The 17,414-nt window shown below is 42.1% G+C and overlaps 1 protein-coding gene across 1 annotated transcript in view; it reads left to right on the plus strand.

Annotated features, from left to right (window-relative positions):
* Positions 1 to 17,414, plus strand: part of LOC308676252 (importin subunit beta-1-like) — a gene marked incomplete at its 3' end in the record, with an annotated part of 67,075 nt that overhangs the window by 24,503 nt on the left and 25,158 nt on the right. The window contains exon 10 of the mRNA XM_081342066.1: positions 9,201 to 9,302. Within this exon, the coding sequence (XP_081198192.1) occupies positions 9,201 to 9,302 (102 nt within the window). The remainder of the gene's footprint in view (positions 1 to 9,200; positions 9,303 to 17,414) is intronic.

Below are 17,414 nucleotides of genomic sequence, written 5' to 3' on the forward strand. Positions count from 1 at the left end.
ATCAATTTTGGAATCAATGGGTGATAAATTTGCACAGATGGAGGAGAAATTGAAGAAGTTGGAGGAGAGAATGGAGGAGAGGATGGAACAGAAGTACAGGGTGATGAAGGTAGACATTTTGTCTTCAGTGTATAAAGTGGCTGAATGTGTGGAAGATTTGGATGAAAAAGTCAAAGATTTGACTCAAAAGAATGCCATATTAGAAGCAAAAGTATTGGAGAATGAAGATTTAAGAGACAAAATGGATAGAGAATTGAGTCTTGCTCAATATTTCCAGATGCAGTTTGCTATTAGAATCAGAGGTTTAAAGGAGAATATTAAGGAAGATCTAAAGCAGCTGGTTTCTGAGGCTCTTGAAGTGGTATTGAATCAGCCAGCATCTGAAATAAAAGGAGGCATGGATAAAGTGTATCGTGTGAACTTATGGATTGCTAGACAGAGAAAGTTGCCTAGAGATGTGGTGGTTTATTTTGCAAAAAGGGAAATTAGAGATGAAGTTATACAAGCTGCCTATGATACTAAAGTCGTGATTGCTGATCAAGAAGTTCTGGTTCTAAAAGAAATTCCTCCAAAGATTTTAAGGAGAAGGAAGGATTTTACATTTCTTGTGCAAGAGCTCAAGCAACGAGATATAAGGTTCAGATGGGAGATTCCAGCTGGGTTGATGGTGATGCATGAAGGTAAAAGGTACCGTCTGGTTACTGTGATGCAAGCGCGTGATTTTTACAATAATGTTTTAAAAGCAACTCCATTAACACTTCTGGAAGCTGCAAAGGGATCTGGAGAAGGAGAATATCAAGAGGCTGAAGATGGACAGACAGAGGAGAATGGTGCTGGAGGAGATCAAGTTATAACACTTTTGGATGATCCCAGAGAACAGAGGGTGACGCGTGCTGCTTTAAAACGATCAAAAAAGATAAAAGAACAAGATCAGCAGAAGTCTATGGAACTTTCACAACGTACTTACAGCCAAGTAGTGGGAGGTGGGAAAAGATTTGGGTGAGGAATGTAAAATTTATACAAGTTTGAAATCTAGGAGAGAATTTTTACAAAATGTTTTATAGATGGTATTTAGATTTTAAAAAGCTAAGCATGTATCTGAATTATTAGCCTAAATGTTGGAGGTGCGGTGATAAAGACGTAATATATTTTTATATTTTCATATATGGTAGACTTGTAAAAAGGTTAAGGCTTTTTGGATAAAAGTCTGATGGAATATACTAAGTTGATGTTGAATTTAATTACGGCAGCAAGACTTTTGATAGGTTAGTACTGGAAAGAGGAACTGCCGACCATAGAAGAGTGGATTTTAAAGGTTTCCGACCTGGTCGAAATGGTGAAGATTTCGGCCTATTTGAAAGATTACTCGCAGGAACGCTATATTATGGAAGGGAGAAAATGGCTTGAGTTTATTCAGAATAAGTATAGGGTTAAGAAGTTTTATATTTGAATAAGTCTTCTTTCTTTGTTTTTTTTCTATATTAGTTTTTTTTATATATATTTAATATTACTAAGGTTTGTTTTATCCTATATAAGCTAGAGAGTGATAGATTTTAGAGTTTATGGTTGTTAGTATATGGTTGTTTATGATTGTTTTTTTTTATATATACCTTGTATTTAGCTCTGGGAAGTCGGGGGGGAGGGGGGGAGGGGGGAGAGGAATGGGGGGAGGGAGAAGGGGGGGAGGGGGGATTTTTTTAAGGGAAAAATTGTATGTTAAAACTTTTCAATAAAAAAAAAACTGAGTCGTGAATCCAGGAGGATGCCTAAATTGCGTGCCCTATCAACAGGAGGTAACACCTCTCCTCCCATGACCAAAGATGGAACCTCTTGGACTAAACAAGATGCCGGTATGTAAAACCACTCAGTCTTGGCCAGGTTGAGCCAGAGCCTGTTCTTCCCCATCCAAATCCGTACCGCGTCCAGGCAACGGGACATCACGTCGAGGGCATCACTGGGTTGGTTCGGGGTGGAGATGAAAAGCTGGGTATCATCAGCATATTGATGATACCTCACCCCGAAACCACGGATGATCTCACCCAGCGGCTTCATATAGATGTTGAACAGGCACCCCACAACTAAGGGGCCTAGGGGCTGACCTCTGCCCCCCTGCCAACACCGTCTGCGAATGGCCCGAGAGGTAGGAGGAGAACCACCGTAAAACGGTGCCTCCCACTCCCAACCCCTCAGGACGTCGCAGCAAGATACCATGGTCGATGGTATCAAAAGCCGCTGAGAGATCTAATAGGACCAGGACAAAGGAATACCCCTATCTCGGGCCCGCCAGAGATCATCCACCAGCGCGACCAATGCCGTCTCTGTGCTGTACCCGGGCCTGAAACCCGATTGGTACGGATCCAGATACTCAGTTTCCTCCAGGACCAAAAGGAGCTGCCGTGCCACCACGCTCTCGAACAACCTTCGCAAGAAAGCGAAGGTTGGAGACAGGACGAAAGTTATTTAAAATAGCTGGATCCAAGGCAGGTTTCTTGAGGAGGGGCCTTACCACCACCTCTTTCAAGGTGGCAGGGAAGCACCCCTCACTCAAGGAAGCATTAATAACTGCTAGGAGCCAGCCTCGTGTAACCTGCCGAGCCGCATAAACCAGCCAGGAGGGACACAGGTCCGACAAACATGTGTCGGCACTTAATTTCCCCATGATCCTGTCCACTTCATCCGGAGTCACAGGTTCAAACTCTTCCCAAATGTTCTCGGCCAAACCCATCGCTTCCCCCTTGTCAGATACTGCCCAGTCAGAGTCCAGACCAGCCCAAATCTGAGCGATGTTATCCACCAGATACTCACTAAATTCCTCGGCCCTTCCCCGCAAGGGGTCCTCTCCCGTCCCTTGATTCAAAAGGGAGCGGGTCACCCTAAACAGGGCGGCCGGGCGGTTATCTGCGGACGCAATGAGGGTTGCGAAGTAAGCACGCCACAAGATAAGATCTAGAAAAGGATCTTAACTGTGTTCGGTCAGACTCGGACCGACTGGATCTCCAAATGCTCTCTAGGTCCCTTACCTAAGGGACAATCTTCTCCTAATAGTTTATACCCGTCCAATTTGGTCTAGTAGATTGGGGATGCTGTGGGTTCCATCAGCCAAGGAATGTCAGCTGGCATGGACCAGGAGGTGCGCCTTTTCTGCAGTAGCCCCTGCCCTTTGGAACATTATTCCTTTGGAGTTCAGGATGGTCCCAACCGTGTTATTTTTTCATAAGGCTTTAAAGACCTGGCTATGTGCCTGAGCCTGGGGCCCTGAAAGTGTTAGGGTCCCCATTACCTGGTTGAACTGTTAATTTTTATGGGATTATTCTAATAATTTTTTGTTGCCTATATATATAATTTGTAACTCTTTATGTGTTTTTATGGTTCTAATCATTGTGATATTGTTTGGCACCCAGACTCAATTGGATTGAGATGGGCAGCTATAGAAATTGAATAGAGCAATAAAATGAACATACTTCATTCCCTCACTTCACTTTTAACCCAAACCTTTTCACCTCATCTACAGCCTCTTTCATAATTCCATCAAACATTCTTCTTAGTACTTCCTAATTAGCATAAATTTATAAATTGGAACCATTTCTATTTTTCCTATATTATTTCCTTAACACTGCCATATAATGGTCTGTCACACATTCAGACTTGTATCACCATTATATTGTTCTCTAATTCTTTCAATCAAACGGGGTAAGGTTATAAATACTTCAAGCCTTTTGACTTTGGATTGGAAGGGTTGAATCTTCTCTTAGGGATCAAATAGAGATAACAGAAAATAATAGTTCATGAAACTTTAGTTAGTTAACCAATTTATTTACCACCCCTCTTACCACAGGATAACTGGGTGGCTTACAGTATTAAAAAATAAAACTAAGTAAAATACTAGAAAAGTATAAAATTACAAAATGTAATAGCTAAAAGATGGGGAGGGAGGGAGTAGGATGAGCAGGGGGAGGTAGCATCTGATATTAATCAACCACCCCCAATATGAAGCCCCTACTTTGGAGTCCCAAGCCAGCTAGCAGAGCCAGGTCTTTAGGTTCTTGCAGAAGGTCAGGAGAGTTGGAGCAGACCTTACTCTGGGAGGGGGGTGGGTAAGATGTTCCAAAGGGCAGGCGCAATAGCAGGGAAGGCCCTTCTGGACCCTGCTGGCTGGAATACCCTGGCCAATGGGGCCCGCAGCATGCCTCCTCTGCTAGCATGGGTGAGATGGGCCATTCCCAGTGGGATGAGATGGTCTGTTAAGTAACCTGGACCCATGCCATAAACGGCTTTAAAGGTGATTACCAACACATTGAATTGTACCTGGAAGCAAATGGGTAGCCAGTGCAGCTCATGGAGCAGTGGTGTTATATGGGTCACACTTGGGGCCGCAAAAACTGCCTGCACTGCTACACTCTGCACTAGTTGTAGCTTCCAAATGCCCTTCAAGGGCAGCCCCATGTAGAGCACATTGCAATAGTCCAAGCGCAAGATGACTAGGGCTTGAATGACTGAGCACAGGGACTCCTGATCCAGGAGAGGCAGCAACTTGCGCACAACCTGAAATTGTGCAAAGGCTCTCCTAGCCACGACTGCCACCTGCTCCTTGAGCAGGACTCACAAGTCCAGGAGTACCCCCAAGTTGCGGACCGGATCCGTCTGGGTTAGTGGCACCCCATCCAGAACTAAACCTGTTGTTCCCTATCCAGACCCCCACAGCCTCCAGGCACCATGAGAGGGCAGCCACAGCATCACTTGGGTCACCAGGGGTGGGGATTTAAAGCTGAGTATCACCAGCATACTGTGGATACCTCAACCCATGGGGATGGATGATCTCACCCAGCGGCTTCATGTAGATGTTAAAAAGCAGTGGAGAGAGTACCAAGCCCTGCGGCATGCGACAAGATAACGGCTGAGGTCTGGGTCGCTCACTCCCTATTAACACTGACTGGGACAAGCCTTGGAGAAAGACAAACCAGCGCAAACCTGTGCTGCCCATCCCCATCCCCCATAGCCGGCCCAAAAGGATACTATGGTTGATGGTATCGAAGGCCACTGAGAGGTCAAGGAATGCAACGATGGTTGCACAACCCCCATCCTGCTCTCGCCAAAGATCATCAAGCACAACCAATGCCCTTTCCATCCCATAACTGGGCCTGAATCCTGACTGAAAGGGGTCCAGGTAATCCGTTTCATCCAGGACCCTCTGAAGCTGCCAGGCAACCACCTTTTCCACCCCCTTTCCTAGGAAGGGAAGACTGGAAACAGGACCAAAATTGTCCAGGCAGGTGGGATCAAGTGAAGGTTTTTTAAGGAGGAGGCAAACCAGGGCCTCCTTAAAAGCCCCTGGAAATGTCCCCTCCTGTAGTGATCACTGCCTGAACCCACCTACTAGTCACCGTCCTGGAGGCTTTCACCATCAAGGAGGAACAAGGATCTAACTGACAGGTGGTGGCACTGGCAGCATCGAGGACCATGTCCGTTTCCTCAGGTCCAACAGGGTCAAACCGTTCCCAGATAGCCAGGCAAGACCTCTTCCCAGGGATCTCATATAGATTTGCTCCACACATGGGATCTGTCTGGGAACAAATCCAAGTGATTTTGTCTGTCCAGTGTTGAATAAATTCCTCTGCACAGTCCTGAAGATGCTCGCCCAAGACCTCCTGTCCTAGTAGGGACTGGGTGATTCCAAACAGGGCTGCCAGGCAACACTGCAGATTCAATAAGAGTAGAGAAATAATGCTGTTTCATCGCTCTTACCGCCACAAGATAGGCCTTAATAGCAGCCCTAAGTCATGTCTGGTAGGAGTCATCCTTTGTTTTCCTCCAGCGGCACTCTAGGAGTCTCTTAACCCTTTTCAAAACCCACAACTGCTCCATGAACCATGGGTAGAGTTGGGAGTGATGGATCAAGAGAGGCCACACAGGCGCAATCATATCCAAATTCTCGTCCGCCCTTAGATTCCAGGATGTTACCAAGTATTGATGGAAGAAGATGAACTCAACCCAGACAGTATGATTTCCATAAAGAATTAATCTGGATTCAGTTGTCAAATAAAGCATGTTGGCTTATGTAGCAGAAGGGACATGCCTGAAGTACTAGAGAGGTACTATCAACTGAAGTGGAACATACACTGTACTGTGCTGTAAATGCTTGTCTGATATATCGATCACATTCCCAGGATATGCTTAGCCACATTGTGATTTTATGTAGCAAATCATGTGAACTCCGATCACAGATCAGACTTCAATCTGTATAATCATTGTTTGATTCTGGTTAATCCAGTATGCCTGGAATTTGCTGGTTTTTAATAGTCGGCACACTCTACCAGAAGGGTTTTTAGTACAGGTAATGCTCAAGTTACAAATGTAATGGAGCCTGCTGGGTAAGATGCGCTGGGTTGGAGAAGTTTATGCTCCGAGCAAAGTTCAACTTTTGAGCATGCAAGCATGCTTTTCCACCCCTTCCTTCTGGATTGGCGTTTGAGGACTTAAAAGGGACATCTCAAGCACGGGAAAATCAGGGAAGTCCAGGCAGTTCAAATGAATAAAAAGGTTTATTGCAAGCTTATACTCTCTACAAGAATCTGAACTACTAATGGTCAAAGCAAATAAGCAGTAGATGAACCACGGGAAGTCGGAAGCAATGGGTCAAGTGAGGCTATATAGGCATGATCCTGTCCAAAGCCTCAAGCCGCCCTCAGATTCCATGTTGTTACCAAGACTTCAGCTGTGCAGTGCAGCAAAGCCCCCAGGATATCTCCCAGTTCCCTCTGGAACCTATTAGGGTCCATCTGTCGCCGGGGCACACCAACCAAATGGGTCTGGCCTCCCTGTGGAGGGACGTGGCATAAGAGTGTCTCAGGGACACCAGGGTGTAATCTGACCATGACAAGGGGGATAATCTCACATCCCCCCAAAGATCACATTGCCATTGACCTGACAAAAAGATTATGTCTGGTGTGTGACCACTGTCCCAAGTTGGCCCCGTAATGTTCTGGTATAGGCCCATGGCCTCCATGGTGGTCATGAACTCCTGGGCTGCTCTCAAGGCTGAACCCAGGGATGGCAGGTTGAAGTCCCCCAGAACCATAAGCCTGGGAAACTCCACCGCCAGTCCTGAGGTTGCAGGGATGTTGCAACACAGCAGGGAGGCTGGTATACTAGCAACAATCCCAACTGATCCTGTGAGCCCAGCTTCAGAAACATGCTCTTGCAACCAGAAACTTAAGTATCAAGGCCCCTGAAGGCCAAAAGAGACTCTCTGATGACTACTGCCACCCCACCTACCCTCCACTGGTGTTTTGGCTGGTGCCAAACCCTAAATGTGGCTGGACAAATCTCTGAGAGGGCTCCCCTCTTCTGGAGTCAGCCAGATCTCAGTGATGTATGCTAGGTTGGCTCGCTCCTCAATGAGATCTTGAACTGGGGGAACCTTGTTAACCGACCTGGCATTCAGCAGCAGCAGCCGAACCTCAGGGCCTCCGAGGTTATGCTGTCCAGGAACTGGTAGTGACCTCAGGGAGCCGGAACGCACCACTGATACTACGCATTGGGGGCGTCTTCCCCTGTAATGGCCTGCCCCCTGGCTCCCATAGGATCCCATGCCCGTCACTACCCTGATGCATTGTCCTGCCCTACATCCCCCAAAGTGGTCATTCTCCCTCCCCCAAAACCCCTTCCTTGAAGAGTACAGTCACACTCATCCATACTCTCATAAATCATGGGGGGATCGATGAGGGAGGAAGCCTCCATGGCACTATAGCTTAGGCTGTCAGCACCAAGATTACTCCCCGCCTCCAGTCCTTCCCCAGCAAACACTATGCTCTGTCCCAACCTGGTCCCTCTCACTAGCCAGTTGGGGAGGCCCATTCATCCAAAACCCTCCACCCAGCTCTCATTCTGGGTGGGGGGCTACAAGCAACTACACAGGCACACTAGTCACTCCAGGCTCTCATCCTAGGAGTGGACTTCCACATACTTTCAGCCCTCAGTCTCACTGTTGTGTGACCCAAACTGTTGTGCCCAATGTCCATTGGATGGCCACAATTCTCCCCGAGTCTTTCCAATACCCCTCGCAAGGGCTCCTGGGCGATGGACACGGCTTCTTCGGGCTCTGCCGTAGGACGTCTCTTGGTGACTCCAGGGCCAGCTGCCATCCTAGATTTGATGTCTGTCACCTCAATTCCACATCCAACTCTGCCCTCGCAACTTGCCTCCCACCACCACCATCCTGGTGGTCCAGTCAGGGCTCCAACCCTCATGGAGGTGTCACAGTCCGAGTCACCAAGCAGCTGGTCTTTTGTGCTGGCCCATTGGGCTGGGTGCAGTGGCCACAGCCCCTGACCAACCTCCACCACGCTGAGCGGTTAGGTTCCAAACTGCTGCCATTTACTCTGCCAGAAGGGTACATATGGGGGTTCAGGAATTGCTCCAAAGAGCTGCTGCTGCCAAATTACCACCAAACCGCTGGACCTAAATGCCACCAAACAGCTGGGCCAGGTGCCAAGGCTGCTGTTCTTAACTGGCTCTTACCATGACCTGGCAGCCACACTCAAATTTGTTTCCCCAGCAAGTGCAGCTTGGATAGAAGTTTGTAGAGCCCTGGCCGTGAGCCCACAGGGCATCTCCCGATATCTCTAGGCTAGGGCAGTCACTGCTCCAACCTTGGTTCCACCTCTCCCTGTTGCCTCACTCTTGCCACCACTGCCATCAGTGTCATCACCACAAATGAGCCAGCAAACAGCTGATTCTTTGAGCCGCTGATCAGCTGAGCCTAATGCAGCAGCTGGTAGCATCAGTTCCTAGTCAAAATTCAGTGTTGAACAGCTGCACTTTAAGTTGCTGCCACTTGTTGCCTGGCTGCTTGTCCAGCTGGTGAGGTTCAGGGCCTTCCAGGCCAGTTAAGGGGGGAAGAGCCCCCCCATTCTTGTATTGTTCAGGGGGGACTATCAGGAGCTCCACAAACACCATCTGCTCCTGTAGGCAATACTGTCATAACTAACCAAGTTTATGTAATAGTTTTCTATGTTATCCATTGCCTGTTCATGTATTTGCACATACATTCAAATATATATTAACAAACAGCCTTGCAGTATAATGTCGTTCACAGAGTTTCAAAGGAAATCTAACCACAAGTACTTCTCTCAGTTCAGATAGGTAAGAAGCACAAATGCATGTTTAGCTGCAAATTAACACTTGTATTATTTCTTGCCTAGGCAGCAGAACAAGGACGGCCTCCAGAGCATACCAGTAAATTCTATGCCAAGGGTGCTCTCCAATATCTAGTCCCAATTCTGACACAAACATTGACAAAACAGGTAGGTAATGTATATGTCTGCACCGTTCTCCAACGTACAAGTAGTCCTTGGGATCAACTGTTGCTAAGCGATATAGTCATTAAGTGAGACACCATGTAAAGACTTATGATTTCACTTCTTTTTTAAAAAAACTTTTTATTAATTTTCCAATATTACAATTATATCTTTGAAAAACAACATGGTGTCTGGGTTACAATAATTCCATTACATACAAATTTGTATTAATACAAATCTCCAACTATTACAGCCAATATTTCCTCTCTTTTTTCCTTTAATACATACTGTCTTGTCTAAATTAATATACTTCTTATTCTATCCATCAGCTACTTAGTAGCTTTCTTACATTTATCAATAATTTTATATATTTATTTTGACATTCCATCTTTTGAACCATCAATAACCTTATAAATTTTCCCAGCTTTAATTTTGCATTGATATTTAAATTAAATGTTTAATATTTATCATTTCCAAATTTTTGAATGACCCCAATTCCCTTTGTCAGAATTTCCCCCAACATCTAGTGTTCCAGATACGTATCTATCTCACTTCCATATCAACAGATTAGTAATAGAGTGTAATATTCTTATTTTCATTACAATTTCCAAATATTGTAGATTCAATAACCAAGATTTCTCCCATTTCAGCATTTAATACATCCTCTCTCTTCATGTCCATTTTCCCATAATTAAGCTTATAATTTTATTCTTATCACTACATCTAAACATATTATGTTACATCACTCTTAACATATGTTTTAATCACCTTTAACCTTTATAAACAACTCAATATTTCAATTTAACTATTGACATTCATACATGTAGGTTTTAATTAGCCAAAATTTTTCTTTATCTTCACATCATAACAATATCTCATATTCAAAATATGGGTCTTGTATACTTAAATATATTCTATTTTAGACCTCATAAATATATCCACACTCCATTCTTCTTCAGTCTTATTCCGGCTTTTTTCCTTTGCCAAGTCATCTTCTGTGTCCTTGCTTCAGGATCATCAAAGAATTCTTGTATTGTATCATATTGGGATGACCATCTGATTGCCATTTTTAGAAAGTTGAGGGGTCTGGCAAAACTACCTGATCTTCTCTTTATTTTCTCCTCTTTATTTTTTTTGTACACGTTTTATTAATTTTTTAATTTTACATTCAGATATTTTTGAAGCAATATGGTGGTTGAGTAATCAAAAGTAAACAATAGCAAATAACAAATTATTTGTAAATAGCTCAAGTTGCGTCAACAAAGATTCCCTCTCCGATCCCTTAGTTATAACATAATCGCAACTGGCCTATCAATGGTAATGCTGTTAGGCAGGTCTTCCACTTTAAGTATTTAGGTATTCAATTTCAAAACACTGGTGCTTGGACTAGACATCAAACCCAGGTGCTGAATTCGGCCTCCTGTAGCCATCAGCAGATCCTAAGATTTTTCTTTACCCAAGGAGGCCAGTTTATCCCTTCTGCTCTGTGTATATACAAAGCCAAAACCTTGGCCCAAACTCTTTACGGAATTCCCATATGGATACGGGGCTTCAAGGATTGTATTGAAAGAACCCAGGCTGTTTTTCTTAGGAAACTTCTGGGTCTCCCTCCCTGTGTTGGCTTTGCTCCGATGTACCTGGAACTGGGCATTCGATCAGTTGAATGCATGGCGTGGATCAACAACTTTAAATGGTGGTTTCGGGTGCTCTTTTCGGCAGTCCCTGGTAGCTACCTCTCCCTGGTGTTTGCTGACCCTCATACCTCTCGTTGGGAGAGGGAGCTGACGAAGAAACTCCACTTGCTAGGTTTTACGGGGGATGCCTTGGGAGATTATGGCCTCAAGGACGCCCAGTCTAGGGTAGTCCAACGGCTTGTGGACATAGATTTGCAATATTTAAGAGCCAGAGCTAACAAAACCTGCTCCCCTCTGATCTTCAGCCAATCTAATAATTATGGACTGAGGATGGCTTCATACTTCTACACTCTAACCATCCCCAAATATAGAAGAGTCTTCTCCCTAGCCCGTTTCAATGTCTTGCCCTCAGCACTACTCGACGGGTGATTTAAGAGGCTCCCGATTAGCGAGCGACTATGCCTCTGTGATAGCGCTGAGGTTGAAACTGTGGAGCATGTCTTTTTATACTGCCCTATGTATAACGCAAGCAGAACTAAATTACTGTCTCTCCTTGAAATAGACCCTTCTGGTCCCAACGCTAGTAATTTGGTCTTATATTGTCTAGGGGATGGCTCCTCATACATCACTTCTCAGGTTTCTAAATTTCTTTTAAGAGCTGTAACTATTAGAGGAGAGCGTTGTAATTCCCTTCAACCAAGGCTTCTGGTGTCCAATTGTCTATGATTTTACTTTCCCCATGTTTTTCTTTTGTTGCACTTGTACTTTGGTCTGTGACTGCAAATAAATAAAATTATATATATATATATATATATATATATATATATATATATATATATATATATATATATATATAGATATAGATATAGATATAGATATAGATATAGATATAGATATAGATATAGATATAGATATAGATATATAGATATATAGATATATAGATATATAGAGATATAGATATAGATATAGATATAGATATAGATATAGATATAGATATAGATATAGATATAGATATAGATATAGATATAGATATAGATATATAGATATAGATATAGATATAGATATATATAGATATATAGATATAGATATATATAGATATATAGATACATAGATGTAGATATATAGATAGATATATAGATATATAGATATATAGATATATAGATATATAGATATATATATAGATACAGATACAGATACAGATACAGATATATATATAGATATAGATATAGATATAGATATAGATATAGATATATAGATATAGATATAGATATAGATATAGATATATAGATATATAGATATAGATATATAGATATATAGATATAGATATATAGATATATAGATATATGTGTGTGTGTGTGTATGTGTATATGTATATGTATATGTATATGTATATGTATATGTATGTATGTAAATTTTTTGGATTGCTAACAAAGAATTAAAGGGAGACTGATATGCATTTCAAACTTATTTGTTCTCATCAGTCAGCCATATATATATGTAGATCTTTGGTCATTCGGGTTTTTCCCCATGTAGAATTGGAGGTATCAGGGCAACGTTTCGACGAAACGTCCTCAAGACAGATCCCACCACCTACCTGGAAAAAACCAAAAAAACCCCCACAAAATCCAAAATAAAAGCCACCCCCATCAGTGAAGAGATCCAGCAAACAATCATTCCCAGAGAAAAATCATCCAGATGTCCTAAGCTCTGTGGTCTTCCCAAGATACACAAAGAAGGAACCGCACTCAGACCCATAGTCAGCTCTATAGGCTCACCTCTACAAAATCTAGCCAAATTTCTTGCCAAACAACTACAGCCTTACGCAAATTCCATCACCTCACACGTACAAAACTCATTCCAATTCATAGAGATCATAAGTAAACTAAACTTACAGCCCTGTGACCTACTTGTGAGCTTCGATGTCATATCCCTCTTCACCCAAGTGCCAATCAAAGAAGCCTTGACAGCTATCCTAAATAAATACAACCCCCCAAAACACATCCTAGATCTGACCAACCACTGCCTATCAAACACATACTTCATCTACAATGGACAAAGATACAAACAAATGGAAGGAGCACCCATGGGATCACCCCTTTCACCTGTCATCGCAAACCTCTACATGGAACACTTTGAAACCCTCGCTCTAGAAAAATCCAACCACAAACCCAAACTCTGGCTCAGATACGTAGATGACACCTTTGTAATCTGGCCACACGGCAAAGAAAAACTGGATGACTTCCTCACACACCTCAACAGCCTACACCCCAAAATACAATTCACCATGGAAACAGAAGCTAACAATCAACTTCCCTTCCTTGATGTCTTAGTCTACAAGAAATCCAACGGCTCCCTAGGACACACTATCTACCATAAAAAAACACACACAAACCGCTATCTGAACGCACTCTCACACCACCACCCAGCACAGATCAACTCCGTAGCCAAGACACTGATCTCCAGAACAAAACACCTAGCAGACGAACAACACCTAAAAACCGAACTACACACTCTCACTAATGTACTAACAGCCAACGGATTCCAAAGAAACACGATTACCAACTTAATCCGAAGAGAGACACCCACAAAAACCCAAGACAGAGAACAAGAAAATGGCAAAGCCCTCCTCCCATACTTAAAAGGGACCACAGACAGAATCAGCAAGATCCTCCAAAAACACAACATCAAAACAGCATTCTACACAGACAGAAAAATATCCACCATCCTAAGAAACCCCAAAGACATAATTGGGTTAGAAAACCAAGGAGTATACGAAATCCCTTGCCCCACCTGCCCCACCACATACATCGGACAGACCAACAGAAGAATAAGTGCACGCATTGAAGAGCACAGGAACTCACTCAGAAAGGGAGAACAAACTTCATCCCTGTTCCAACATTTTAAAGCCACGGGACACGAAATTGATTTAAAAAAAACCAGAACTATCGCCAAAATTGAACATTTTAACAACAGAATAATCAGAGAAGCCATCGAGATAGAAAAACGCCCCCACAGCATGAACAAACGAGATGATACCTCTCACCTACCAGCCATTTGGAAACCCGCCTTGATTGACAGACGAGTCCCAACCACCAAGAATGATACCAGACCCAAACCCATGATAACATCACATGACATCACCACCACACAACCATTCAAAAAGCAAATCCGAACCCATAACGATAACGACACACAACCACAAAACAGAAACCTAACTACAGCTGCAACATCAGCCACTTTAAACCCCTCCAAACCACACAATAAGCAAACTGACACCCACTATAAAAACATGGCACCACCACAAACACGGAGCCGAACAAAAGCAGCACAACTCACCAGTTCAGGTCTAAGGCTGGCAGCTGAGACCAGCCCATCCACTCAAAACACATCCCCACCCAATCAGAACACAGCCCCCATTCAAAACACACTCCCACCCAATCAGAACACAGCTAACCCCCCACCCAATCAGAGCACACCTCCACCCACAGACCACACCCCCTCTGGCAGTTTAAAAAAGAAGAAAAAACAGCCACTATCACACACTTCTCCCAGAAGAACGAAGCTGAAGCCACCAGCCTGAGGATGACGGATGAGATTTCGTTGAAACGTTGCCCTGATACCTCCAATTCTACGTGGGGAAAAACCCGAATGACCAAAGAACTACATACAAACACCCGCGAAAACCTCAGAAAACATATATATATATATATATATATATATATAAATTAATCAAATTAATGTATTTCTAATTGTGACATAATCAATTAGAAGAATTTTCAATATATTTTCACTTATACATACCTATGTCCTGTTTTTAAGTTGCAATAGAATATCCTAGAGTAGCCTATGATATATAAAAGAAAACTTAATTTTCAGGTAACCCACATTTCCCTATTTCAATAAAAAGTAATTATCCTGTCTACAGAACTTACATTGTTCATTTCAATACATTCTTATTTTTTGCAAGTAAATTCTATTTGTCATCTTAATAATTCACCAACTATTAGAAAAATATCTTTTGTTATATCCTTCCAAATTATATAATATAAATCAATTCTAATAGCTAACTTTCCCTTAGACACCTAAAAGTTAAATATAAAATCAATTTATATCTATATCATTACAACAAATATATTCTATATGTCATCTTAATAGTTCATCAATTATTAAAATAATGTCTTTTATTATATCATTCCAGATTCTATAATATAGTTCAGAGTTATGTTCTAATAGCTTAATTTTGTTTTCCCTTAATCTAAAACCTAAATATAAAATCAGTTTATATTTTTTAAGGATTCCCCTTAGCCCATTAAAAGATTTTTTTTAAGCTCTATTCTTACAAATCCCAAGACAGAAACTAACTCTCACCTCCTTCTTGTGCCAATCAGGCTTCCATATTGGTGCCTTTAGATTCTCAGATGTGTCTCCCTTCCTACACACATTGTTTGAATCCAGGGAGACCATCCAAATATCTGTTTTGCAAAGAAAGTGTCCCCTTTGTAGTCATTGAAGTGTTGCTTTAATAGCTCAATTTTCGATGTTTGGTGTAATGTAATTGTCATTAGTTCAGTCTGGTCTTTTTCTTCTTCCGATTCCATCTGGCTTAGGTAAGAAGTAGTAACTGGTGTTATGGCTATCATTTGATTGGCTGGGTCCTCAACGTACTGTGTTTGAAGGCCTTTAATATCTTCCCTCTTGATGTTGCTTTCTTCGGGTACTATTGTTTTTTGAGTTATAGGTCACGGTTTGGGCTTCAAAGTTCTCTGTAAATTGTATTTATTGTTCTTTAAAGTCTCCTATTTTAATGTTAGTTTCCACTTCTGTTTGTTTTTGGATTGTCAATTCATCATTTAAGGTCAAAGTTTGATTTGGTAGCTCTGAGCTGTCAGATTTATCTTGCAGTTTGGCTTTGATTTGCTCAGTCATTGCCAAGATTGTGTCAAGTATCAGTTTGTAGTTAAGTGGGATATATTCCTCCATTTTGTTGATGTTTACAGATAAGTCTTTCATGGAGGCTATTTTAATAAAGAGTCAATGATTGTCCATCTCCAGTATTCCTAAAGATTGTTTTCACTGCCAGTTGTTCCCAATTCTTATCTTTGAAGATAATGTCAAGGACAGCTCTGTTATTCAGTCAGCTCTCACAATAAAAAAAAGGTTTACTTGCTATACCAGGTTTCGCCACAAGATGTCATCAATAGCATACAGAATAAGATGTAAAATCTTTTTCCAGATTAATATAAAGCTTTTGTTCAATTAGTCCATTTCTCCCCCCCCCCTTAATTCACAGCTTAAGCAGAAAATAGGGTGGTAGATCCTCACAAAAATAAAAGCTTTTTAATAAGTACAAATAAGATTGCTTAATTTCTTTGCTTAGCCAGTTGATTTCTTTTAAGGCTTTAAGGCTTTAAAGTTTATTCCCCAAGTATGCAGTCGCCAGTCTTTCAAAATAGGGGGAGGAAATTTTCGGAAAAGTCCCACAGGAAGGTAGTTAGGGGAATAAGATAGGTAAGGTCTCACTGAGGTCCTCCAGATTGCTTCGTTGTGCTAGATGGTGCTTTGGGCTTTCGGCAGGGAATGGCTTCGGGCCAAAGGAGCTGCTCTGGATTCGAGTGGAGGGCTGCCGCCCTTCCGCAATCACAAGGAGGGCCTCCTTACGGTGGTCGCCCCTCCAGGGTGACTTTCGACCCTTTTCAGGGTCCTCCAAGAAAGAGAGATTAGACGGCAGGGAGAGAGCTCTTCCTGCACGTCCGCAAGCGCCACGCACGCAAACCGGAAGCCTCTTTATTTTCTCCTCTTGATGTAGTTGTCCTGGACTGTTTATCTTTTCTTCCATCTGTTTCTCATTTTGATCTTCGAATTCCTTCTGATTTATACAGGTTTTTTCCTCCATCCATTTTGTCAGATTTTTTTCTGAATTTTCTGTTGTCTGTACTTGTTGGGAGATTAGATCTTCTGTCAAAATATTTGATTGTTTGATTTTTTTCTGTTGTATTCTGTATAGATAGTTTATTAGTTGTAGTCAAAATTTGAGTTTGCTTATCTAAGACGCTTTCTAGTTTTTTTCCCAAAAGCTGTTATTTCCTCACCAGCTGTAAGAAGAATTTGGTGAGTTTGATAAGTTATTTTCATTTTCATTTTCAGATTTGTTTTTGCATTTCTTCCGTAGTAAAAGTCTGTTCCTGGTCTTCCATAGTGATGAGTTGAATTGAAAACTTTTACAGTTTTTTTCCCCTCAGTATTTATTTTATTTTATTTTTATTTTAATCCCATTTATATCCCACCCTTCTCCGAAGACTCAGGGCGGCTTACAATTTAAGCACAAACCAATGTGCTTAGCAATAGTAAATAATAGTAAATAAATAGTAAATAAGAAACATAGCTAAGACTCTCACAGCTGGCATTCAAGGTTACATGAATCTTATCTTGTTTTCTAAACTGTCAGCCAAGTCTCTTTTCTTTAAGAATAACACATTGCAATTTC

The sequence above is a fragment of the Vipera berus genome (assembly GCF_964194415.1).
Source record: "Vipera berus genome assembly, chromosome: W".
Lineage (NCBI taxonomy): Eukaryota > Metazoa > Chordata > Lepidosauria > Squamata > Viperidae > Vipera > Vipera berus.